General features: G+C 47.5%; 1 protein-coding gene across 3 annotated transcripts in view; it reads right to left on the bottom strand.

Annotated features, from left to right (window-relative positions):
* Window positions 1-27,482, bottom strand: part of LOC143437856 (S-adenosyl-L-methionine-dependent tRNA 4-demethylwyosine synthase TYW1) — a 79,768-nt gene that overhangs the window by 47,679 nt on the left and 4,607 nt on the right. For 2 of the 3 annotated variants that reach the window (XM_076923050.1, XM_076923049.1), the window contains exons 3-11: window positions 25,854-25,976; window positions 21,410-21,511; window positions 20,345-20,539; window positions 18,927-19,208; window positions 13,749-13,871; window positions 11,434-11,551; window positions 7,855-7,907; window positions 2,314-2,432; window positions 557-666 (exon numbers count right to left, since the gene is read on the bottom strand). In XM_076923050.1, the coding sequence (XP_076779165.1) occupies window positions 557-666; window positions 2,314-2,432; window positions 7,855-7,907; window positions 11,434-11,551; window positions 13,749-13,871; window positions 18,927-19,208; window positions 20,345-20,539; window positions 21,410-21,511; window positions 25,854-25,976 (1,225 nt within the window). Of the gene's footprint in view, window positions 1-556; window positions 667-2,313; window positions 2,433-2,837; window positions 2,979-7,854; window positions 7,908-11,433; window positions 11,552-13,748; window positions 13,872-18,926; window positions 19,209-20,344; window positions 20,540-21,409; window positions 21,512-25,853; window positions 25,977-27,482 lie in introns of those variants that run through there. The other variant, XM_076923051.1, reaches the window with a different exon arrangement.

The raw sequence follows: 27,482 nt of genomic DNA, 5'->3' as shown, positions 1-27,482 counted from the left end.
GACTAAAGCATCAGGTCCATTCACCAAGACATCTCATGCTCTCCAAGAAGCAATAGTAAAGGCATTTAGGACCGTCGACAAGACAACAAGACACATCTCCAGGAGAAACAGACAGTGCACCTCACGCTAGGTGCTAATAAGCTTTGGCTGGAATTGTTCATTCTTCCATCTAATGGAAATATAAAAGCTAAAAGGGCTACAGTTTTGCTTCCACGCAGGGAGATTCACAGTAGTGCAGGAGGCATGGAGGTCCCTGTGCCCACAGATAAGCACTGGAGATACCAGGAATGTGAAACACACAACTGTCTCTTCCAAGGGAGACGTGTTTTACCTGTTTTCCACCCAGAAGGTTGGTCCTGGCTTCCATCCCTGCCCCAGATAAGACCGGGTGTCACAGTGATAAACACCCGTAAATGCCAGTACTCGAGAGACAGAGGCAGGAAGACCAGAAGTCCAAGGCCATCATCCTCCAGTACAAGGCAAGTTCAAGACCAGCTTCAGATATGAATACCTTGTCTCGTAGCAAGGAAAATAAAATAAACAAGCAGGCAAATACCTTTGAACTGTTTAATCATGTTCTGATGATTCTCAATGGCTTCCTTCAAGATCAATTCAGGCTGGTCCATCTTCCACCGCCACTCAGTGCCCACAGGATTCGTATGGTGCCTGTAAACACAGGGCGCTAAGGCCTTCTGTTATGACATCCCAGAGTCTACTGTGACTAGCTCATCCAACATAAGGTTAGAGCTGCTGTCCCGACAAAGCTCCTCTGCTCAGAGGATTCTCCCTACTCGGTCATGGCACATGGCAGAGACAGGTGGAGAGGTCCCTCAGCAGTCTGCCCGCTCTTGCCTCAGAGTCAACTCCAGGTATAAGCTGACCAAACAAATGAACCTGATTTTTAAAAAATACTGTATTATTTATTTATGTCCATGTCTGTGGGTATATGTGCACCCGTGTCCAGGTACTCAAGGAGCTCGGAAGAGGCATCGGCTCCCTGGTCCTCTGACAAGGAATAATGCTTCTAACTGCTGAGCCTCCTCTCCAGCTCCTCCTTCCTGCTTTTAGTCATGTAAACTGAATAAAGGCACACACGTCAGTGACCTCTGGCCACCACATCTCCACTGTGAGTTGACGCTTCCTAAACCACAGAAGATCAGAAGCACTCAAGATTTAGAAACCAGAACCTATGCCAAGTACCAAGATTCTCAACAACAGTGGGCGTGGCCTCTCTCTACACTCCAGTCTTTTGTTCTGAGACAGACTCCCTTATAGCCCAGGCTGCTCTCAAATTCCCCATGTAGTCGAGGATAGCCTTTAGCTTCAAATCCTCTAGCCCCATATCCCCAGTGCTGGATTATGGAGCAGACCACTGTATGTGGTTTAGGCGGTGTTGGGAATGGAACCCAGGCTTCACGAGTGAGGGCAAGCCCTCTACCGACTAAGGGCTAGCGTGAAGGCAAGCCTCTACCGACTAAGCCGCATCCACAGCACTTCTGCGCTTCTTACTCTTTGGCTATGCCTTTTCCCTTCAGTGTTCCTCAGAATATGTAACACACACAGGCCTCATTGCTTCCAACTCTGATTTTTTTCCCCTGTGTTTATATGTGGTTATGTAAATGTATGTATAGCTGACCCCAGAGGCCAGAAGAGGGCATCAGATCCCCAGAAAGCTGGAGTTTCAGGCAGTTGTGAACTGTCTGATGAGAGTTAGGGGCTAAACTCAGTCCTAAGAGCAGCAAGTGCACTTAACCACCGAGTTACTCTCCAGCCCCTAGCTACAATTTTAACCACTGTTTGTGGACTTAAATAGGTTTGGCCCCCACAGACTCATGTGTTTGAATGCTTGGCCCACAGGGAGCGACACTATTAGGAGATGTGGCCTTGTTGGAGGAAGTGTGTCAGTGGGGGTGGGCTTTGAGGGTTCCTAGTTCTCAAGATCCACCTAGGATGAAAGAGAAGAGCCTATGAGGGACAGTCCCCTCCTAGCTGCCTTCTGATCAAACTGTAACTCTCTCAGCCCCTTCTCTATCTGCCTGCCATGCTCCTGCCATGATGATAATGGACTGAACCTCTGAACCTGTAAGCCAGCCCTAATTAAATGATGTCCTTTATAAGCGCTGCCTTGGTCATGGTCTGTTCACAGCAGTAGAACCCTAAGACACTAACTCTATTAGCACACTCATGACAGGGCTATGTAGGCTGACATTCTTCTTGACACTTTGCTTGAGCTTGGTCCCCAACAGCACACAAGTCCCACACTCCACGGGCAGTGCTGGGTATCTGGTCACCTCACCGGACATCCCCACTTACCGCCAGCAGAAGACACATTTATTCGCACACGCCAAGCTTGGGGTGGCCTCCATGCAGCGATGGCTCTCGATGCCGTAGAATGTGTGTTTGTAGCAACCTCCTCTCCCCCGCAGCATCGCCTGTGACAAGCAGGAAACACGCCATCACTTGAGCAGAGTAACAGAAACTCAACAGCTAGGCACTGTTTGTTTGCCTGCTTTAGTTTTCTTGTTTATTACTGTGTATGAGGTGTGTGCAGGCTCAGGCAGGCTACAGCATGTGAAGCTCTGAAAACAACGTTGTGGAGTTGACTCTTTCTGCCGCCTTTATGTGGGTCCCAGAGACTGAACTCAGGCCACTAGGCTTCTGTGGCAAGTCCTTCACCCTGAGCCATCTCCTCAGCCCAAAGACATCATTCCTAAGATACATTATGGGGCAGAGGAGGACTCAGTAGGTAAAAGCACTGGCTGACCTGAGTGTGACCCCCGGGACCCACAAGGTAGAAGGTGAACCAACACCTCCAAATTGTCCCAACCTCCACACACCGATAACCAAGTTCTGCCTGTGCTTTTCCCAGGGTGCGTCCCCGCTGTCAGCAGTATGTGAGTGACCATGCTGCCTCGGTTCCACTCCTCCCCATGTGCGTCCTGACGCGTCAAAGGCAGAGACGCTGACCGAGCATCACATTAGTCCACGGGGCCCTGAGGCCCCACTTCGAGTTCTGTTTGTTTTGTTTCTAATCTACTTTTGATTTCTGTGGTTCAGACTGGGTAAATCCTATTGACTGGTCCTGGGTACAATCTGTGCCATCGATCTGCTGGGGTCAGAGTACAGAGGCTGCCACCCTGGCCGACGGCTGAGCCCCGGGGAAGCCGTTTTACCTGTTATTCTGCTTTTCTGGGGTATTGGGCTTCTCGGCTGTGTTTTTAGCCTTGCTCTTGCCTGGACTATTTAATTCCTTCGTTTGTGTGAAGATCACTGACGACTGACTGACTGCTACAGCTGCTCAGAGTATTCGCCGGCTTTGATCCTGTTGACAGCAGCTGACTGTCTTCTACTCTCTGAGTTATGACTTTCTCAAGTCCTTGCTGTGACAGGTGATTTTTCTGCAGTGTCCCGGGCATTCTGTCAGCGAGGAGAGTCTAGACCAGTAGCTCTCAACCTGTGGGCCATAACCCCACAGGGCCACCTATGAGCTGTCCTGTACATCAGACGTTTACATTACAGTTCATAACAGCAGCAAAATGACAGTTACAAAGCAGCAACAAAAACCAAACGTTATGTTTGGGGGTCATTACAACATGGGGAGATGCAGTAGAGGCTGCAGCCTTAGGAAGGTTGAGAACCACTGAGCTACACCTTTCCTCTCTCTCTCTCTCACTTTACTTTGCTGAGCTGGGAGAAGGGTCCTGTGCCGGGCTTTCTGCAGCAACTGAACTGCCCCAGCCTTTACAGATTGCCTTACCTTGAATGGCCCCTGGTCTTTGCTGGTTCACTGGAAGACAACGGTGTCAAGCCAGTGGACTTCTTGGCCTGGACTGCTTCTATAGCAAGGCTCCCTCTGGCCTGTATACTCTGCAGAAAGCAAACTCCTGTCCTCACAGGGACAAAGAGACTGCCCTAACTACAAGAGCCACCTAGTTACCATGGTACTGCTATGGTATAATTGGGAAAGAAAATGTCAGGCCAGCAAGGAAGGAGAGCATTTCTCAGGCCAAGTTCTTGTGGGGGAATGGTCTCTTCTCACAGAAAGTGGTTGACTGGTATCTGCAGACAGAGAAAGAATTCCAGGCCCAGCTAGACGGAAGAGAGCATGCCCTATTTGTTGTTAGTGGGAATGCCAGTGTCCTTTGTCAGGAGAACTGGGCCTGCCTAACTCAGTTGGAGGGGCTCCCCTTCAAGCTAGGAGAGAGTAGAGCCTAAGGAGGCATGCCTTTCTGTGAGGTTGAGGCAGCTAGCACGGGTCTCCGTCACCATCTCCTTTTGGGTGGAGGACTTGAGACTTCGGGCTTCTGTGATGCTCCCCATGCCCGACAGCTGCCCCCCTCTCACCACCTCCTTCCACAGCACACCTCAGAGCCACGCCTCCTGGCTAAAGAACCCCAAACCACCCAGAAGATGATGCCCAAGCCCTACCAGCATGTTTGGAGATGCCAGCCAGGCTCCTAATCTCTCAGCCTAATAACCCTTGACGTGGAAGTTCAGAAGAAGATGGCAGATCATTTGCTTCTCTCATCAAGCTCGTCTCCACCCCTCTCTACAACCAGAGCGCTGCTTTGGCTCAGGGCTCTCAACAGTCTCAGCTCTATGGTCTGTCACTGTGACTGATTTCCCCACCACACAGATAACTCACATTCTCCAAATGACCAGCAATCCACGACCCAGTCCCCACCCAGCAGAGACCTGCCACCTAGCATAGGGCCTCAAACTCTGACTTAATGTGACACTGAATTACAGAGGTCACTCATCTTAAGACAACCTCACTCAGGTCTGTGACAACCGCTGCAGCTGCTTGGGGCTTCACATGCTTCCTGGCCTACCCTGTTTTCAGGAAGTCTACATGGCAGCTCTGTCTGTCTGAGACAAGGTCTTACATATAACAGGATGGGTTCACACTCTGTGTAGCCAAGGATGATCTTGAACACTTCTGAGGAGTACTGGGATTGCGAGTGTACACGATCCCACCAGTTGACCCAGTACAGGAGATAGAGAAGCCAAGGCTTCCGGCATGCAAGCCAAGTAAGTACTCTACTAACTGAGCCACACCCACAGTCCTATAGACATGTCTGTGCTTCCCTGCTGGACTAAGTGACAAAATGTTTTACTGGAAAACCATCATCATCGTCTGTAAACAGGAGGACTACTTGTGAGTCTTGGTTCTCTCCTTCCACCCTGTGGGTCATAGCTACTGAACCCAAATGGTCAAACCTGGTGGCAAGCACCCTTATACACTAAGCCAGCTTGCCAGCCCTTGGGAATATTTATAAATATAGATGGCAATAATAAAAAGAGAGGGTGGTGGCTGCCAGTTGTTGTCCTGGGCAAGTGAAAAGGCAAAGCTGTATAACTGCTGACTGGAGAGCACAGAGAGGAGACCGAGAAGCCACTGGTGACAGGACATGGAAAGTATGCGACTCTGGCACAAACTCAGACTGCTGAGCAAGACACTATCACCTTCAGAGTCACAGGGTAGCTTCGGGCAAGACAGCTCTTACCTGGACATTGAGGTGGCCAAGTATGGTGGTGTATATCTGTAATCCCAGGACTCAAAGGGACTAGAAATTCAAGGCCAGCCTGGGCTATACAGTAAGACTTTATATCCAAAACAGTCAAGAAAGATAAAGAAAATAATTGCCTATAGAATTCTTATTAATAGAATTGTTTTAAAATTACTGCCAACCTCACATTGCTAATAATCCCATGAGTAAAGTAAGTGAATGAATAAACACCTAGCTGTAATAACCATGTGTTTGAGTCATTTTAGGGTTGCCCATCACTTGCTCTGAAGCTGTGTCTGCCATCCACGTTGGCCTAGTCCTTCCTAGTATTCCTGTTTCAACACATGGCCTAGTGCAGTGGGAATGGCTTAAAGGGGGCCACCTCCAAGTCTTATTACAAATTAGAAACAGGGCTGGAGAGATGATGAGCACATGGCGCTCCTGCAAAAGTCTCAAGTTCAGTTCCCAGCACCTACATCAGATAGCTCCCAACCACCTGTAACTCCAGCCTAAGGACTCGACATCTTCTAGTCACTGAAGGCACTACACTCATGTACACACAGATAAACACAAACACACACTTTACATTAAAATTAAAGTAAATCAATTAGAAACAAAGCATGGGCCTTAATGAGTCGTGGCATTTCAAGACATAAGGCCTATTTCCTGTGTCATTCCATGGCAACCCCCCAGCAAGTGACTTCTCAGGACTCCACCCCCATTCTGAGTTATGAATGAGGTCTGAGTCTGTGGAGCTGTGTGCAGCCTCCTTGCTCACTCTCTTCACTTGAATGAAGCCCTGGGCTTCTTAGCCCTCCTTCGCTAAGGGCTGCTTCCATCTAAGTCTTACCATATACAAATAAGCCTGGCATCTCACTGTTTCCTGTGCAAAGCCACTTCTAATCTTTCTCAAACGTGACGTATCCACTTAAAGTGGGAGGGCTGCAGGCGTGGCTCAGTGATCAAATGCTTGTCTAGCCCGGTGAGACTCTGTCTTGTGCTTAGCTCCACACAGAAGAAGGAGAGAGGAGCAGCAGGAGGAGAAGCTAAGAGAAGAAGAGAAAGAGGAAGAGAAAAAAAAAGATGAGGAAGAAGAGAATGTGTAAGAGAAAGAGGAGGAACAGGAGGAGGAAGAATAAGAGGAGTAGGCCACAAAAGAAGTGGGCCAGCAGATCTAGACCCGGCAGCTGGCCCCTCACCGAGGCGTCTACCACTGAAGCCTCACAGGATTTTGCATGGAAATACACATTTAACATAAAGTGCTTCCTCTTTCATTTCATTACAGATTGAATGAAACACCAATTTTCAAAATTATGCCTGTGATTTATTATCTAAAAATTGAATTTAGTGATGGTAAAAAAGACACTGCTTATTACTGGCTGTGCTCAGAAGGCACCGAGTTGGACGTCACTGAAAGTCACTGGACTGGAAAAGAGAACCATGGGGAATGTGACATGTGGAAGCCATTAACTAATGTGCAGGGCTGAGCGCACTGCCACCAAAAGTAGACGGAGTAACAGAAAGTATCAGAGCAAAAGTCTCTTGGAATATTTGTGCCTTAGGAAGAAGGAAGAGGAACGACTCAGGATTATAGTTTCTTGGGCTGTAGCTCAGAGGTACAGTGATCATCCAGCAGGAACGAGGCCCTGGGTTTAAGTCCAGGACCACACAAACAGGGCATGGTACTGCATATGTAATCCCAGCATTTGGGAAGTATTGGAAGGCGAATCAGGAGCTCAAGGTCATCCTCAGCTACAAATGAGTTCAAGGCCAGCCCAGTGTCCATTAATCAATGTCTCAATGAATAGACAAGGTGTGACATGCAATGCCATCAGCCATGGTGAAGAATCAAATGCAGATTCATGGTGCCCAACAGCTGTGCCACAGAAACATCAGAGCAGTGACAGAAAGCAGGCACAATGAGCCAGGCCTACCACTACAGTCTTCTGAAATGTCGAATGAGCCTGTTAATGTGGAGACGAAAGGCAGATCAATGGCTCATGAGAGCTGGGGGAGACTCAAGAATGCGACTGCTGGCCTTTCTTCCAGAGAGAGATCCTGAAGTCAGACTGGGATGATGGCTATCAACACACTAAAGTGAGCCACGTATTGAATGTAAATTATTCCACAACACTGCTGAGAACCGTAAAGGAGCCATCAAAGTGGCTCAGAGGGGAAAGGCTCTGCTGTCAAGCTTGAAGACCTGAGTTTGGTCCCCAGAGCTCACAAGGGTGAAGGAGAGAACCACATCCTATAGGCTAAGCACTGACCTCCACCTGTGCACACACATATAAAATAAATGAGTTGCAGAAAATAGAAATATTTGAATAAAGCCAATAAATACCTTTGTCCACCTGCAAAGCTTCACACCAGAGTGGCTGCCAATCAACTGGTACCCTACATGGAGAAGCAGACAACAGAAAGAAAAATGAACCCAAAGTCTCACAGCACAAGGTGTCATCAAAACTGAGTAAGACCACTTTTCTTTACTAAGTTATGGCATTCAACGACCCTGTTGCTAAAAACCCTGAAGGTTTAACTTACTAAGAAAGCTTTTGTGTTTTGGTTTGTAGCTAGGTCTCACTGAATAACCCCAGTCTTCCTTCCTCAGCCTCCAAGAGTGCTGAGGCTGTAGGTTGTGAGCCAGCAACCTAATGGCCATGAAAACTGATAACCATACTGAGGCAAGACTTACAGCCTCAGCACCCAGCAGATGGAGGCAGGAACACCTAGAGGTCAAGGACATTCTGAAGTTTGAAGCTGGGTTATGCGAGATCCTGTCTCGATAAAACAAAAAACAAAAAGACAAACAACAAAACCATACTGGGTGTGGTGGTGCACACCTTTAATCCCAGCACTCAGGAGGCAGATCTTGAGGCTAGCCTAGTCTACACAGTGAGTTTCTACCCAGGGCTACATAGTAAAAGCCTAACTCACAAAAAGATAAATCAATAAAACACATATGTATTTAATGACAGAGAGTCAAACAATGAACTAAGCCATTGTCATGTGGGGAGGTTTTTGGCTTCCAGGAGCTAAACAGTCTCAAGCCAGTCTCAGTAGTGAATCTCAAGGTCTGAGCAGTGTCCCAGACAAACCTGGTCTCCTTCCTCTCACTCTGTTGAAACAGCCCAAAAGCAACTTACAGGAACACAGGGTTTTCTGTCTCACACTTTCAGGTCACAGTCCATCACTGAGGGAAGTCGAGGGAGGGAGGTAAGCACGGGGGAAACTGCTTGATGGTTCACTTACAGGCTACTGCTCCCTTAACTTGTGTACACAGTCTAGGACCATCACTCAAGGAATGATGCCGCCCACAGTGGGCCGCTCCCTCCTACAGCAATTAATAATCAAGACAATTCCCCGCAGATATGCCAACAGGCCAACCTGACCTAGGCAATTGTATAATTAAGACTTCCTTCTTAGGTGACAGCTGGGTCAAGGTGATAATTAAGGCTGACAAAGACCTTGCCCAGAAACACACTGCATTCAACAACTACAGTGCATGTGGCAGTCTGAATGAGAAATGTCCCCAAAAGGCTCACACAAATGATGCTGTATATCATATACAATATAGAGTCCATAGATGAAAGAGAAATGTCATTTGTCCTTCTGAGCCAGGCTTACTATAATCATCTCCAGTATCAACTTTCCTACAAAAGTAATTTTATTCTTTATGTCCAACAAAGGTGTATGGATATTTTCTTCATCCATTCATCTGCTGACACCGAGTCTGACTAGTTGGCAGTTGTACCCTTTGGCTACAGGGCTACAGTAAACGCAGTGGTACAGTTATCTCTGTGGTACTCTGACTCAAAGAGCTCTTCAAGGTAGGCCAGCAAGAGGGCTCAGGAGGTAAAGGCATGTGCTGACAAGCCTGAGTTCAATCCCTGAAACCCATATGGTGGACAGAGAGAACTGAAGTGCAGACGTGAAAGGCAATGGGGACGTCTGAAGTTGGGCTTATGCATTTTGCATTGTGACATGGCCTCGAGCCTCTGGGGGAATGAAGCCCAGGGAAAGGAATGTGCTGGTGTGAATGAGAATGGCCCCCATAGGCTCATGTATTCAAATGCTTGGTCCCAGTTAATGGAACTGTTTGGGAAGGATTTGGAGGTGTGGCCTTGTTGGAGGTGGTGTGTCACCGGGGGTGGGGCCTGGAGGTCTCAAAAGTTCACACCATTCCCATTTAGCTATCTCTGCCTCCTACTTGTGGATAAGGGTGTAAGCTCTCAGGTCCTGCTCCTGTGTCACGCCTGCCTGTGCCACAACTGCCTGCTGCTGCCTCCCACCATGATAGTCATGGACTCCACTCTGAAACTGTAAGCCAAATAAATCAACTCTTTCTTTTATAAGTTCCCTTGATCACGCTGTCTATTCACAGCAACAGAAAAGTAACTAAGACACTGGACATAAAAAGATTGCCAAGTCTAAGCCAGATGGTAGTGGTGCATGCCTATGATCCCAGCGTTTGGGAGGCAGAGGCAGGCGGATTTCTGAGTTCCATGACAGCCTGGCCTACAGAGTGAGTTCCAGGACAGCCAGGGCTACACAGAGAAACCCTGTCTTGAAAAAACAAAAAAACAAAAATACTGTCAAATCTGGTGGTCTGGAGAGAAGGCTCAGCAGTTAAGAGAAACTGGCTGTTCTTTCAGAAATGCTGAGTTCAATTCCCAGTACCCACATGGGAGCTCACTACGGTCTGTAACTGTAGTCCCATGGGATTCAGTACCTTCTTCTGGTGTAAAAATGTACATCAGACAAAACATCCATATACATAAATAAATAAATCTTTTTTTTTTTTTTAATGCCAAATCTGAAGATACAATGACAGAAGCTAAACTGAAAAGTGAGACAAGAAACAAAGAATTTAACAAATAGAAACATCAGTGAGCTTTGGTCAAATGCAAGCAGCTGGGAAGACATGTAGCACAGTCTCCAAGGAACAAGGAGAGGACATAATAAAATAACTGAAGAAATAATAAAACTAGAGAAATGTAATAAAACTCAAGTAACGGGTTGGAGAGATGACTCATATGGGTTTAGAACACTGGCTACTCTTCAGAGGACCTATGTTCAACTCCCGGCACCCATACTGTGGGTCCCAATCATCCAGTTCCAGAGGATCTGAAGCCTTCTGGCCTCCGGGGGTGGTATCCAAACATACATGCAGGAAAACCAAGAAGACCCTGGGTTTGAACCCAGCACCATGAAAACTAGATATGATGGGACATGTCTATAATCTCAGCACTTGGAAGGTAGAGGCAGGAGGATCAGAAGTTCAAGATCATCCTTAATTTGATAGTGAGTTTGAAACCATCCTGGAATACACAAGACCCAAAAGAAAGCCTGAGAAAGAGGCGAGGAGAGAAGGCAATGGGGTGGGTAGGAGTGGCTCTGGCAGCTCAGCTCCACTGGATGGACAACACCTAGGTCTGTCCAGAGAGGTCAGAAATGGGGGACTCTGAGGAAATAAATGTTCCTCTGATGGAGTCAAGAAGTGAGCAGTTTATATACGGCAGTGCCACTGTGGAAGGCGGGCTGGTTGGAGAAAGCTTGTCATGGGAAGAGTGCCTAAGGGTGTGGCTGCTTCCTGTCTCCAACTTCCATCTTCTTCCTACATCAAGGTCTCTCCCAGGCAGTTCTGCTGCCCCGTGGCTCTATCTCATTATAGACTCAGAACGAGGGCCACATGGCCCCAGACCACACAGACTAAGCGTCTGAAACTGAGCTAGAAAAATGGTTCCTCCCAAATTGTTCTTCTCAGGTCCCAGTGCCCAAGTTCTGACACACGCTGTGACCCAACACTGACCACACGAGACTTCTTTGTGTCCTGTGACAAGCCTGTCCTATGTTTCCCATCCTGGGCATCAAGCCGAGCACACAGGAGAGCAGGAATGTCCCAGTCTGGGCAGATGGTCACCTTGTTTAGTCAGGGCCTCCCGCAGGGCAGGCGTTATCATAGCTCTTCCTTGGCTGTCCTCGCTCTTCTCAGCGTTCCTCTGCAGGGCAGCTTTCCCCTCCTGGTGAGCCTTTTCTTTCTGTGTTCAATTGAGAAAATAAAATCCAGATCTGACAACAATCAAGAATCCCTAACAACAGTGAGGAGGTCAAGGAGCCAAGGTGAGCTGGGCGGTGGTGGCGCACCCCTTTGATCCCAGCACTTGGGAGGCAGAGGCAGGCGGATTTCTGAGTTCGAGGCCAGCCTGGTCTACAGAGTGAGTTCCAGGACAGCCAGGGATACACAGAGAAATCCTGTCTCGAAAAAAACAAAAAAACAAAAAACAAAAAACAAAAACAAAAACAAAAAATGGAGCCAAGGTGAGACCCAGCATCCCATAGGGTGATCTCACTTACAGAGAGACAATGACCAAAAGACATACCACCAGGGTCAACAAATAAACAACAACAACAAAAAAAACAACCATAAAAACACAACCTAAGTCGGTAGTTCATCTGTTTAAAAAGGATTTAATTTTTATTCTACTTTATTTACTTAGAGAATGTGTGTGTGGCACTCAGAAGACACTTGGGAGTTGGTTCTTTTCTCCTCTGTATGCATCCCAGCGACCAAACTCAGGCGATCAGGCTTGGTGGCAAGCACCTTTACCCACTGAACCATCTTGCCTGCCCCAAGATCAAACATTTTTAGCAATCAAACACAGACAAACTGCCTAACTTTGGTAAATTACTGACTCTCTCTGAATTTCAGCTTCTTCACCTGAAAAGGGGGCAGAGTGCAAAGATTAAATAAACTACCATTCCAGGTTGGGCAGTGGTGGCATGTGTAATCATGTGTTCTCATTAGTGGCTACACATCAAGTTTAAGGATAGCCTGGGCTACATTTGACTCTCAAAGAAACAGCAACAACAAACAACAAGAAAAGACAAAAAGAGGGAAGGGATTCAGGCTAACTCAACGGCACCGCAGAGCCCAGCATACACAATGGCTCCTGGGTTAACACACAGCAACACAATACAGAGCCCAGCATACACAATGGCCCCTGGGTTAACACAGAGCAACACAATAAATTAAATACATGTGTGCACCTATATATACGCAAACATATACATACATATATAAAATAAATAAAGAAAAAACACTGCTCACTTATTTCCAGGTCTTTCTGAAGATGAAAAATACACACAGACCATCTAGTAGCTTTTATGGGAAATTTTAAAATACTGTAAGCTGGCAACTTCTAGGTCCAACATCATTCCACTTCCAAAACTAATAAATAGCAAAGAATGGTTATGGATTTCATTACTGTGTTCTCTAGCGACCTCTACTGGCCACCAGACAAAAAGCAAAGAATATGTTCTCCTAACCTCACTATTTAAGGAAGGTTTAACAAGGTGTAAATTCCAGAATTCTATCTAAATCTGCTATTTCATTTTAATTTTCCATTTAAAGACTGTTTACATAAAGAAAATTACATTTTCAGTCAAAAGATAAAAATTACTTTCACTGCATTTTAGTTTGACTGATTTGGAAAAAAAATATAAAAGAACTCATGTTTTTGTTTTGTTGTTGTTGTTTATTTGTTTGAGACAAGGTTTTTCTGTGTAGCCCCAGCTGTCCTGGAGCTAGCTCTGTAGACCAGGCTGGCCTCGAACTCACAGAGATCCTCCTGCCTCTGCCTCCCCAGTTCTGAGATTAGAGTTGTTTACACCACCACTGCTGGGCTTCCATTTGAAATATGAATGATAAAGAATCCTCCACAGCCCTGAATGCCCTCTCTGAACCAGTGTCCTCTCCTCAGCCTCCACATTAAGATGGACAGCACCCATCCTCCCCACAGCCTGTTTCCACAGAACTGAAGAAAAAGAATTTAGCAAAGTCCACGGAAGGGCCAGAGAGATGGCTCAGCAGATAAATTCGATTGCCACAGGCCTGATAACTTGAGTCCAATTGTGGGGACCCACAGGGTGGAAGGAGAGAGCCCATTCAAAGATGTCCTCTGGCTGTACCCTATACAACATGTTGTATGTGTGCCCCTATACACATACAACACACAAAGTGCATACACACGTGAAACAAATGTAATTTTGAATGTTCAAAGTTCATGTAAATACAGCAAAACAAGAAAGACAAACAGCAACAGAAACAGAACCCTTCCAGGTGGAAGACAGAGAAACTAAACCCCCTTCCCTGCCAGCCAGGAGGGTGCTGCGCTGGAATCTAGGCACTGAGCGGACCATAGGATCCACCTGCAGCATCCCCCAAAGGAACAGTACCTTTTCCCTCTTCACAGAGTTCATAATGTTGCCCAGGTCCTCGACATCAACCACAGAATTCAGGCTCTGATAATCCTGGGTCCCGGGCTCGTCCTCGCTGCTGCTCTCACAGGGCTCTTCCTCCTGCAAGGCGAGAACTTCAGAGCCCCACACAAAGCTCATCTCTCACCCGCCTCCACGGGGGGCCGGACTGTTTTATTGTGACTGCGTGATTTTGTGCTGCTGGGGACTGATTCCCTGGCCTTTCACAATCCTGGGCGGGTGCTCTACCACTGCCACACTTCAAAGCAGCTTTACAGTGTTTTTGTGTGAGTTGTCTTTGCTGCTTTTGTATTTATCAGTATGTGTGTTTGTGTGTGTGTGTGTGTGTGTGCACACATGCCAAAGTATACTTATGGAGTCAATGCTTTCTTTCGTCTATGTAGGTTCCAGAGACGGAACTCAGGTCAAGCTTGATGGCAAGTGCCCTTAATACTAAGGCATCTTACTAGCCCCACCTTTATAGTATTAATTTTTAAAAATATAAGCCATCTTAGATCCCTGGCATCAAAGTGATCCCTGTGAAAAGGCATCACAGAGTGTGTCTGGAGAGGTGGCTCAGTGGTTAAGAGCACTGCTTTTTCAGAGGACCTGAGTTCAACTCCCGGCACCCACATGGCAGCTCACAACTGTCTCTAATGTTGGTTCCAGGGGATCTGGTGCCCTCTTCTGGCCTCCATGGATGGGTGCTGCATCCACTCTGTACACAGACCTACTTGCAAGCCACATAAACAAAAAAACCTCAGAGTGACAAAAAACTAATCCCTTAGCAAACACGCAGTGGGAACAGTAGGCTGCGGGTAGCTCGGTGGGACAGCACTTCCTAGCAGGTTTGAGGCCACCAAAAGCAGAAGGAGCCACCAAGATGCTTGCTGCAATGAGTAGTGGTGCCTGCACAAAGCCTGGCAGCCTGGGCTCTATCTCTTGGATTCACTTCGTGAACAGAGGGAACTGACTTCTACTGTCCACAAGGGGTCACCTGACCTCTACACGTGTGCAAACACACACACATGAGAAAAAAAAAATTTTAATTCTGGGCAGAGACTTGTTTGCTTCTAGATGACAAACTAGTAATGTGTCACAGATAGTATCACCCAACAATGGGCCATATGTGTGGCAGTGGCCCCATGAGCCCTTATTGCCTGTGACATCACAGGCCTCTCTCTCCGTTTCTTTCAGCACACGTACTGATGCCCATCCAGCACTGGAGCAGCCTGAACACGCCAATGCTCAGAACATATTTTGAGGTTAAATGCCATGTGCCTGTGACTCATTTCTGCAGGCAAGTATAGGGAAGTGATTTCAATTCAGTGCTGTATGAAGGGTCGAAGGCCAATGTTTCTGGAAAAAGAAACAAGCCCAGCCTCAGCCATACAGCTCTGCCAGGCTTAACACAGATGCTGCTGTGCAATAGGGGAGGATGAGCACAGCTATGACCCCAAACCCTCAGAGGAAAGTGAGTCTGGAGAGGTAGACAGACTGACAGGTATTTCCACAGCGTGTAACGAGCCCTGGGTTCCGTCCCAGCACTGGATAAACACACCTATATTCCCAGCACACTGAAGGTGGAGGCCAGAGCATCAGAAGTTCGAGGTCATCCTCAATCAAGCAGATATCGATCAATGCCATTTGAGCTATGTGAGACCCTGACTCAAAATTAATCAACTCAATTGCAATTTTAAAATTGGCAGCATGTGGTATTTAGCTGGTGACACACGTGGCTGACCATCTTGGGCTCTGTAACTCAGGCTCAGAACCTCATCTCTGACAGGGGTGAGCTTACTGCCTCTCAAAGGAACTCATTTCATCTTCTCATAAAGTCTAATCAGAACTGCCATTAACTTGGCTCTGTGACCTTCAGAAAATTTAAAACCTGTCTTCAATAAAGGATGAATGCAGAGGATTCCAGAGACGGCTCAGCTGCCAAAAGCACTGGCTGCTCTAGGTCCAGTTGCTAGCATCTACTTGGTAGCTCACAATGGTCTGGAACTCCAGTTGTGTGGATCCCACGCCCTCTTCTGGCCTTCACAGGTACTGCATGCATGTGCTGCACAATAAATACACTTGCAGGCAAAAGACCCATACATACACATTTAAAAAAAAAAAAATGAATGTTTAAAAAAAACAAGCCGGGCAGTGGTAGCGCACGACTTTTAATCCCAGCACTTGGGAGGCAGAGGCAGGCAGATTTCTGAGTTCAAGGCCAGCCTGGTCTACAGAATGAGTTCCAGGACAGCCAAGGCTACTCAGAGAAACCCTGTCTCAAAAAAACAAAAAAACAAACAAACAAACAAACCAAAAAAACAAAAACAAACAAAAAAAAAAACCAAATACAAAAACAAAAAAAAGAACAAAAGAAGTTAAATGTAACTCATGAAAGCCACAAGAGTTAGAAAACGATTGTGAAGCACTCCTTCCTCCCCAGAAAGGTTCTGGTTCAATTACAGTAACCCAGGGGTACAGACATTTCCAAGTTCTCCAGCTGAGGCTGGAGGGTCTAGGGATGGGCGGCCACAGGAGGCTGCCTCTGCCGTGGAACAACTGAGCAGACATTAAGGGAACGTAAAGCTGTAAGAGTGGATGGGAAAAGTCACCTAAGTTGGTGGGAGGCAGAACACAAAACAACAGTAAGCCCCTGAGAAATTGCCAGCAAATTGGGAACCAAAGTGTGGCGTGGGGGACAGGTGTGGGGAGATCACATCCTGGAAGGAACATGGCAGAGGCTTCTAAAGTGCTTGAAAGGGGCTGGGGAAACCGTTTGGTGGTTAAGGTGCTTGCTGGGCAAACATGAGGACCAGAGTTCGGATCCCTAGTTCGAATCCATATAAATGCTGGGTGAGTGTGGCTGCCCAGCTGTACTCCAGCCTGGCTAAAATGCAGAGCAAGCTGGCTAGAGAGACTAGCCATCTCTCTCTCTGAGCACTGGGTTTGATTGAGATATCCTGCCTCAATGAATAAGGTACAAGAGCAATCAAACACGATTCCAAACATCAACCTCTGGCATGCACATGTGTACATATGTACAAGCATACACATATGCCCACAAACATGGACACTACATACACATATATGAAACTGAGGGGAAAATACAAACTTTAAAATATAGTCTAAAAGGAGTGCAATGTAGCCCGTGTCTAACCTGGAAAACACAAGATGATGGAATAGCCAGACTGCAGACAGGAGTAGCTGTGGAAAGCCTGTTATAGTACACTGGGGAAGAAGATACTGGCTGTTCACAGGTAACAGGAAAGCAGATGCCTGGTGCTCAAACTCACCTGTCATTTGACACCTATGCTCAGCACCAAGGACCCCATGTGTCAGTAGCTGGTAATGAAGAGAGGGAAAAAGAGGATGCAGGTGGAGACGGGAGTAAGCAGGGGCCAAGGTCAGGTAGAGGGGCGGAGTTTTGAGTTTCTGAAACAGTAGGGGAAACTACAGAGAATGACCACGCACACCTCTGATCCCAGCTCTCAGGGCTACATAATGAGATCCTATCTTGCTTGTCACCGTAATCTCAGCAGTCAGGAAAGAGGTCACTAGGTCAAAGCCAGCATGGACTACACACACCCAGCAATTGGGAGCACAGCAATTGCTCCAAGGCAATTTTGGGAGCACAGGGCAAGGCCCTGTCTGAAAAAGGAAAGGGGGGAAAAAAAAAACCTAGTGGCACAAGTCTGTGATCCTCATTATTCAAGAAGCTAAAGCAGGAAAATTCCACAATCAACCTAGGCTAAGGAGTGACTTTAAGGGTAGCCTAGGTAACTTAGTAAGACCCCAGTGACAAAAAAAAAAAAAAAGGAAAGAAAAGAAAAGAAAATCAAGATGGGTAACCATGTGATCCCAGCAAGCAAGGCAGGAAAATCTGGAACTCAAAGTCATCCTCAGTTATGTGTCAAGGCCAGCTGTATGAGACCCTGTCTAAAACAAATCAAAAATGGTGGGCTGGAGATATACTGGCAAGACCTGCGATCCCATTCAATCCTCAGGAAGAAAACAAAGGACTCAGGCTTTGTGTGTCTGCACACTTGTGCAGCTGCACCTGGGAGGCCGAGAAAAGAGACTGTGTATTTGCGGCCAGCCAAAGAGCAAAAGGAAGCCCTACACCACCCTTATGGAGGGACCACATTGTCGATCGCTGGAGCTGTGAGGGCCGGGAGCAGCTACGGAGCTGCACTGACCATTTCCACAGACATTTAAGCCTCGTCTACTGACTGGAGCAAAAGTGGAGAAAAAGACACAGCAGGCCAACACTCAGAGCCAGGCAGCCAGCCGGAAGAGCCCAGCTATGCCAACAGCAGCTACTGTGCAATTCTAAGGACATGGATGCCTGAGGAATCACTGAGAGTAATGCTTAGAGGCTGAGGGAGTCGACAGGTGAACCCAGAATGACCTGCTGCTCCAACAGTGAAGCAACAGTCACTGCAGTCAGGATACAGGCTCAGACCAAGACATATGTCACTCCTCTTAGCTTCCATTTCTTGACCAGAGAAAGACGGTAAGTCAGAATGACTCAGCAATGCAGCAGTGAAAGGGACAAGAACAAGTGTCATGGCCCTGAGCTTCAAGGCCCAGTGCTCGGAAACTAAGCAATGAGCTCCAAGCCAGTCCAGGCTACATAACCAGACCCCGTCAGACAAAAGGGAAAAGGGAACAGAAAAAGGGGGAAGTGGGAAAGGAAAGAGGGAAGGGAAGAAGAAAGAAAAGACAGAAGGGAAGGAGGGAAGAGGGACGAGGTGGTGAGAAGAATGAAAGAATGAAGAGAAGGAAGAGGAGGAGGATACCAGAGGAAGAAGAAAAGAAAGAAGAGGAAAAGGGGGAAGGGGAGGAGAAGGAGCCACACATCTAGCACATGGCTAGCACCCGCTGTAAGTCACAAGCTGCGCTCACTCGCTCGCTCTGAAATAGCTGCAATGAGTTTCAGATCATCTAACCAGGGCAGAGGTAAAGCCAGGTATCTCCACACAGCCACACAGAGGACAGCCACACAGAAGACAGCCACACAGAGGACAGCCTCACAGAGGACAGCCACACATGCATGCGCACTCTCTCTCTCTCACACACTCTCACACTCACGCACGCTCACGCACACCCGTGCGTGCACACACACACACAGAGTTACAAAGGAGCATAAGCACATACCTCAGCATCCCCTCGATGCAATTCGCCTTGCGGGTGAGACCGTGTCTCTCCGGGGCCGTGCTGGGCCGACTCACACTTCCCTCTCTTGCAGTTCCTACCACAGGCCTTTTTCTCCCCTCTCTGCAGGGCCTGCAGCCGGGAGATGAGCTTGGTCTTCCAGGCTGTGAAGTCGGCCTCGATGCTGCCATGTTTGCTCTGAACTGCATTGCAATCACCCTCCCCTCGGGTCAGCACCCGCTGGGCACCGAGCATCCAGAGCCATTTGTCAACGTTTGTGCTGACCTTCAGGAAGGAAAGGAGAGAGACACACTGAAAAAACCATAACCCACAAACATACAAACTAAACATCTAATCTAAAGCAGGCTTGCAGGCTGCACGGCACAAGCGCAGCGATTCCGGGCCACAGCTCAGGAGCTTCTGCTGAGGAACACAGCACAGGTCCAAAAAACAATCTTCAAGCTGCAAGCTGGGCCTGGTGCCTCAGGCCTTCAGTCTAACTGCTCAGGAGCTGAAGGTGGAGGGTCTCAAGTCCAAGGCTTCCCTGAACTATACAGTAAGCACAAGGCCAGCCTGGGCAACTTATGAGACTATATTCCAAAATAAAATGCTAGAAATATACTTCAGTGACAGAGCTCTTGCCTACACAAGAGAGCCAGGTTTCAGTCCTCAGCACTGTATAAACCAGGTGTGGTGGCACACACAACTCTGAGATGAAGGCAAGAGGATCAGAAGTTCAAGATTATTCTGGCTGAGAATGGAACTGAGTGGCAAAGCCCCTGCCTAGAATCCCCCAGTGAGGGACTGAGGCCATGGCTCAGTGGTAGAGCCCCTGCCTAGAATCCCCCAGGGAGGGGCTGGGGGCGTGGCTCAGTGGTAGAGCCCCTGCCTAGAATCCCCCAGTGAGGGGCTGGGGGCGTGGCTCAGTGGTAGAGCCCCTGCCTAGAATCCCCCAGTGAGGGGCTGGGGGTGTGGCTCAGCGGTAGAGCCCCTGCCTAGACTCCCCCAGGGAGGGGCTGGGGGCGTGGCTCAGCAGCAGTGTACTGGTTTAGCATGCTCTGGCCCTAGGTTCCATCAACAGCACCATGAAGAAAGAACATTAAATGTAATAATTTATTATATTGGGGCTGAAAAGATGGCTTTGCAGTACACTCAATTCCCAGCACTCACACACATGGCAGCTCACAAGTCTGAAATTCTGGTTCCATGATACCCTGCACCTTCTTCTGACCTCTGGAGAAATCAGGCACACAAGTGTTGCACAGATAACCATGTAGGCAAAACACACATACAAATGAAATAAAAATTAAAAAGTAAAGTTCACAGGTTAGTTCTCACACATGTTTGTGAGACTTTGTCTGTCAGTCTGTCTGTCTTTTGGTTAAGGAAGGACCTAGTCCTATAACTCCCCACACACCCACCTTGTTGAAGTGGCTCCGGTAGGCAGAGTCTCCCAGGCCAAACACCGCATATCGCAGTCCCTTCAGGTAAGTTTTGCCAAAGCGGAAGTCATTAGCCGCATCCTCTAACCATTTGCAGAACCACTCTGCACTCTCTGTAGGGCGGCCGTCCGTGTATGTAGCAACCAGGAAGGCGCAGACGTTTTTACTAGTGATCTGAATAAGGCAGTGTTGATGTCAGAAGAATATTAGAAGTAAGCACGATCACAAGAATATTCAAGGCAAGGATGGAGAGATGACTCAGTGGCTCAGAACACCTGCTGCTCTTACCGAGAGCCCAGGTTCTATCCCCAGAACCCACACGGTGGATCAGAATCAGCTGTAACTCCAGTTCCAGGGGATTCAACAAAGCCCTCTCTGGCCTCCATGGGCACCAGGCATGCACATGGTGCACTTACAGACAGGCAGGCAAATGCTGATGGTCAAGAAAATAAAGACATAATAAATCTTTAAAAAATAACATACAGGGTTTCAATTGTGCAAGTGAAGTTCGTTTTTTGAATGCAGGCATTGGAGCCGAGCCCAGTGGTATACCAGGAATCCCAGAACCCTCGGGAGGCAGAGGCAATAGGACAGCTGTGAGTCTGAGGTCAAGCCAGGGACACAGGGCAGGATCCTGATTCAAAAACCAAATAGATAAAAGTTCCTGAGTCACAGTAGAAAAGGTTCCAGTTGAAATGGTTCAGCATGAATTTTTTTTTTAAATTACTCTGGAGATTCTGTTCAGGACGGGTGGTCAATTATATTTGAATTTTAGATCTTTATTTGAATTGTAAGTATATGTTTGTGTGTATGTATGTGTGTGCATGTGAGTGTGAGTGCGCATGAGTGCAAGTGCCCAAGGAGGCCAAAAGAGGGCATCACAATCCCCAGAGCTGGAATTGTAAGCAGCTGTGAGCTACCCCATGTGGGTGCTGGGAACTGAACCTAGCTCCTCTGCGAGAGCCACAAAACCTCTTAACTGGTGTATCATCTCTACAGCCCCAAATTTGGGAGTTTTAATTAAAAAAAAAAAAATTTACCAACCTCTCCTATCAGATTGTCATCTGGATCATATTCCTTCAGATTAATAATGGCCACAGGCAGGTCCAGAGAGGTGACAGCTTTGGCAAGAATCGCTGCAAATCCCTAGAAAGAGAGAAAAGGTAATACACTCTTCAGTGTGCCAAATAAGGCAAGCAGAGGGCTTGGTGCCCCCGGTGGTGGGTGCTTCCTCAGCAGCTTCGTCCTGAGCATCCTCACTGTAAGCAGGGGACTCTTGTCTGCTGAGGCACTGAGTCATGGTCCCACTCTATAAAGGTGTGCCCAGGACTAAACTCACACTGGCTTTGGTGCTTTGCCCCAGTCGGAATAGAAAAATTGTCCTGAGAATGAGAATAGAGAAGCTGGGAACTGGAGAGATGGCTCAGTGGTTAAGAGCACTGACTGTTCTTCCAGAGGTCCTGAGTTCAATTCCCAGCAACCACATGGTGGCTCACAACCATCTGTAATGGGATCTGATGCCCTCTTCTGGTGTGTCTGAAGACAACAAACTCATATACATGAAATAAATAAATAAGTAAAAATATTTAAAAAAAGAAAGAAAGAAAAGAAATAGAGAAGCTGGGGGCTGGTTAGACACCTCAGTGCACAGAGGAAGGCACTTGCCCCCAAGCTTGATGACCTAGGTTAGATGCTGGGGCTTACATGGTAGAAAGATAAAACCAACTCCCACAAGTAGTTCTCTGACCTCCACACACACGTATGTGTACACGCACACACATACAATAAGTAAATATAATAAAGATTGTATTTTTATTTTATTTATTTTTTATTATTTTACTTTTTTTATTCTAGACTGGGGAAATACTTCAGTGGATAAAGAGCTTATAACACAGTCATGAGGCCCTGACTTCAGAACCCTCAGATCGACGTAAAGTCGGATACAACAGCACACACTGGAATGCCACTGCTCCTACAACAAGATGGGACATGGAGACGGGGCCTCCCCAGAAGCTAGGCTAACTAGCCTGGGGTCCACAGCCTTAAGTAACAGAGACCCAGTCTCAGAGCAGAAAATGAGGACAAACGCCCAAGCATGTCTTCTGACCTTGACTTGTGCAGTCTGGCATGTATAGACTCACACTTCACACACACACAAACAATGTAAAAAATGTTTAAATTTTTAAAAGAAAAAGAAGCTAAAAGCAGGCAAGATGGTTATGTACTTATAATCCCAGAACCTAGGCGTTAGAGACAGGTGGCTCCCTGAGGCTCATGGACCAGCCGGCCTAGCCTATTTGGAGAATCTCAAGCCAGTGAAAACACAAAGGTAGATAAAAACACAAGGTAGATAGGATCTGAAGGACAACATCCCAGGCTTGGGGGTAGGAGAGGGATTCTGCAAACATCAGGGCTGGCCGAGTGTCAATCTGAGCAAGACACGAAGGCAATTCAGTTGAACATGATTCAGTAGCCGGTGCCGGTTCAAACTTCAGGAGCCTGACCCTGGGCAGTTTGTTCCAGGCATATTTAAGCACAGCACAGTTTTGGAAAAAAACTTTCCTGATGATAATTAACTCAATTCTGTGTGTACAAGAAAGCTTAAGACAATATTGGAAACTCTTTTCACGGCACATGTGACCTCGTCCATAAGGATGGGTTCTACTGACTGAGAAACAATGCTCAAGGTAAGGGCTAGGGAGGAAAAGTCTGAGATAAATGGGAGAGTTGGGGGCTGTCAGGTGTGGCCTGGCCCTACAGATCGACAGCACAGAGCACATGAGGCTTTAACTACATCCATTCCCAACCTTCTAGGCAGAAAACAGTTAAACTTCGCTTCCTGTGAAGAGACAATGGTGTGTTTAACATTCTGCTTTCCCAAGCGCTCATCTGTGAGCACAGGGACCCTGTGCCATCTACAATGATACATGGCTGCCACGTGCCCATGTGCTACAATACACACATGCACACAAACACAGCTGGGTGGCAGGAAATGAGAAGCTGGCTGACAAACAGGAAGAGGTCCTGGAGTTGAGGTCTTGTCTGACAGCCCAGGGAGGCTCTGGGATGAAGTCAACTACAGCAAAGAGAGAAGGCAGGAGACAGAAAACCAAGTTATTATACCGCATGGAGGAAGATACACAGATGTCAAAGACCGGGGGCAGTTACCCTCTCCCATGTAACATTCTTGTCAGCTCTCCCAAAGCACATGACCAAATGCTTCAGGAAATCTCAAGTTTCCAAGCAGGTTGACACTCACATGCTTTGCTACTTGGCAGTCCCAGGACTTGGCCCCCTACAACTCCTAACCAGCTATGTCCACTTCACTGTCTGGGCACTCACCATGCCAGCCTCACTTTTGGGCAACATTACACAGAAGCAAACAAAACAAACAAAGCCCTGGTCCTGAAGATGCTTCTCCAAAAGTCAGTGGAGCATACCAGGTGATACTGAGCACCATGGAAGAAAAGATGAGAGGAGAGGTAGAGGCTGGGGCAAGGACAGCAAGCGAGGTTACTCTCCAGAGAACGTCAGCACAAGGGTGTGTGTAAAAATGTAAGTAGTTGACCCTTGTTACTCAGCCCAAAGTCCCTAAACCCCTTGAATTCACTATCTGGCCAGTGACATAAATCATCAGAGAGCCCTTAGACTCCAGGACAAAGGCTGGCAGCCAGGAAAACCAACCATGTGATTAGAATTTAATCACCAATGGCCAACGATTAAAAGGAGTTATTACGTGATTAATATGTATGATAAAGCCTCAGAGGTACTCAGCAAAGGTCACTCTCCACTATACAGAGAGAATCTGAGGTTAGCCTGGAATAAAGAAAAGCTGGCCTGAAACAAAATATTATAAGGCTCTGAATGGGGCCAGTGTCATGGCTCAGTGGGTGAGTTAAGGCTCTTGCCACCAAGCGTGAGGACCTGAGTTTGATCCCCAGGACCCACATAGTAAAGAGAGAGCCAACTCCAGCAGGCTGCCCTCTGAGCTCCATGTCGGTGCAGTGGTGTGTGGTACACATACACACAAGAATGCAGGTGGCTTCAGCTGTGCTACTGCTGGCACAAGCCGCATTACTCCTGTGACTCAGGAGTCTGTGCCCACACGGTTACATCCTTGCCCTCTTCCTAAATGAGCGCTTTCCCTCAACCCTCGTACTTAAAATCTACATAAAAGTGTTTCTGAATAAACTCCAATTCTGCCCCCATTGACATGGCTCAGCAGTTAAGAGCAGTCTGTTCTTCCAGAGGACCAAGGTTCAAATCCCAGCATCCATGGAGGTTCATATCTGTGTGCAGCTCCAGTCCCAGGGGACCTGACCCCTTCTTCTGGCCCTCAAGGGCACCAGGCATGCAACTGACATGCAGGCAAAACATCCATCACATAAAATAAATTTTTGTGAAACACTGAAGTAACAATTACAAGGTCAGCAACTTGGCTCAGTGAGTAAAGCTCAACTGCCAAACCTGATGCCCTGAGCTTAAGCCTCCCCTCCCTCCCACATCCCTCCCCACCCCACCCCACCCCCGTCTCCCCTTCCCTCAAGCCACATGGTAGAAGGAGAGAACCGACTCCTGCAATTTCTCCTCCGGCATCCACACATGTGCCCACACACAGGCTCAAACACACACTAAGTAATAAAGTTTTTTAAATCAAATAATGACGATAACAAGTATTATTCCACCTGAGACTGTCTTGAACAAAACAGCTATTCTGTACAACGTCCACAGGAGGGCAGTAGAACCCGCTCTAGCAGCACACAAAATAATTGTTCAAGGCAGCCTTCCTCAAGCCTCTCCTTAGAAAGCACTCAACAGTCATGACCCTCATTCCAGGGAAGCAAGCTAGGAACACGTGCATCCAAGAAGAGTCGCCAGGGGAGTCTGGTCCACACATATCCAGTTCCAGTCTATTTTAACATCTACCTTCCCTGCCTCTAACACACTGACTGCACTGACTGGATGTGTGAATGTGCCAGAGATGAGACCCATCCCTGACACCATCACCATCTCTCACTTCTCTCTAGTGCTTGGCACATCCAACCAACAGCTGACAGCCACAGGCATCCCAAGGCAGCTATAAAAGCAGCACGCACACACACACACACACACACACACACACACACACACGCAAATCAAGCTTGCTTCATTACCAGAGTGCTGAACAATTTTTTCTACCTCAATTGTGAGGTCCTACATGTGAGATTACAATGTCATGTCACAATGTTGGATGTGCCTGAAATCCACATCCTATCACCACAGCAGAATCTCCATCCTCCAGAGGCAGACACGGGCTTCAGGGCCCTTCCAGACCAGAACCCACAGACACTGGGTCCAACAGCAGAAAGCCATCCACCATTCCAGAAAGGAATGAAGAGAGAAGGGGGAAGGGACTAGAAGGCTGACAAAGCTAACTGCTAAAGAGGGTTTCTGGAATTTTCTTTAAACACTGGCAAAAGGAAGGAGAGCCATGGTACAGAGTGCTCACCTTGGCAGTGCCTGTCTGGGATCCGTAGAAAATCTTCACTCCAGTCACGTGTGTCTGCTTCTTCTGAGGGGAGAGAGAGCTATCAGGAGCTCCTGGGACACTTTTCTCCTGGGAACGAGTGACCTTGAAGATGAACAACAGAAGAGAACCCATCAAGATTCAACCTCAGGCAGAGGCAGGCAGATCTGTGAGTTCAAAGCCAGCCTGGTCTACAGAGATCCAGGACAGCCAGAGCTACAGAGAAACCTTGTCTCAAAAAAAGGAAGGAAGGAAGGAAGAAAGGAAGGAAGGAAGGAAGGGAGGGAGGGAGGAAAAAAGGAAAAGAAAAAAAAAAATCAATCCCCTAAATCCCCTTGTGTGTGATTCCCTTCATCTTTCTGGGTATATACCTCAGCTCATCCTCTTAGCCTAACTGGGTCCCAAAAGGCAAGACCCACTTTGTCCAAGCTGCATGACACCCATTCCCTGCAGAGGAAAGCTGCAGCCTCCCCTTGGCATTTATGGAGGACTGGTTCCAGGATAGACAGACATACACAGCTGCAGGACCTCTTTCTTTACGGAGATGGACTCGATGTCCACCCCTCCCTAGAGCACTCTCACATCAAACCATTCCACCATTCCACCCAAGCCCAACATGGGCAACCTGAAAGCAGCCCCATCACCTTACAAATCCTACCCAGACTGGAGGATGGCTTCCCTACAGCTGCAGAGTCGGAGTCCGCTGCTCAGGTAACCTCCCACATTCTACAGACTCTATCACCTTCCAAGAGCAAAAGGCCACATGGGATTAGAACAGAATTACATACACCTGCCCAAAGAAAACAAGAATGAGGAGCAACCTGAATCTCAACTGAGTCGCTGGACACCCCTCCTCCTGTGAGGGAGAGTCAACAGTCACCAAGCCTGATCTCTTGCAAGCAGTCAGAGCAGCTCTGACAGAGACAGCTGTTATGCTCAGAAGATGACACGAGAGTGTGTATTCACACACACACACACACACCACCATAACCACTGAAAACAACTCCAGTAAACTGACTGGTTCACAAAGTGGGACTTGAATGAACAAGTCTTCAGTCTGGCATAGTCCTCTCCTAGGGTGAACAGAAACTGCATCTTAGAAAATGTCACACAACAGGTGAGAAGTCAGCACATGTTCGGTAAAGAAGTCTGTTGCGCTCTGTGTGTGTGTGTGTGTGTGTGTGTGTGTGTGTGTGTGTGTGTAACTAGAGTTACAGGCAGTTGTAAGTCGCTGACATGGGCTGTAGGAGCAGAGGGTCCTCTGCAGGAGCACACATGCCCTTAACTGCTGAGCCATCTCTCCATGCCCACAGCCAGCTTTTTATGTGGATTCTGGGAATTGGACTCAGGTTGTCAGGTTTGCATAACAAGTGCTGTCACCCACCGAACCATCTCCCCATCTCCCGGTCCAGCTGCCAAATACTTTCTATTCTTTTGACTTAATCCTAAAAAGCATGAGGATATGGTGGGCAAACTGTGCAGTCTTCTGCTCTGACCTTTAGTGTGTGTAAAGGAAAGAGTACCCTAATCCCTGAAGGTGCAAAACAGCTTGATTTGTCTCATATGTTTATTTATCTGTTTATCTATCCATCTACCTCTTTATTTTTATCT

The sequence above is a fragment of the Arvicanthis niloticus genome, chromosome 24 (assembly GCF_011762505.2).
Source record: "Arvicanthis niloticus isolate mArvNil1 chromosome 24, mArvNil1.pat.X, whole genome shotgun sequence".
NCBI classification, from domain to species: Eukaryota; Metazoa; Chordata; class Mammalia; order Rodentia; family Muridae; genus Arvicanthis; species Arvicanthis niloticus.
Note: the sequence above shows the minus strand (reverse complement) of the source record. Positions and strands in the feature narration are given on the sequence as shown.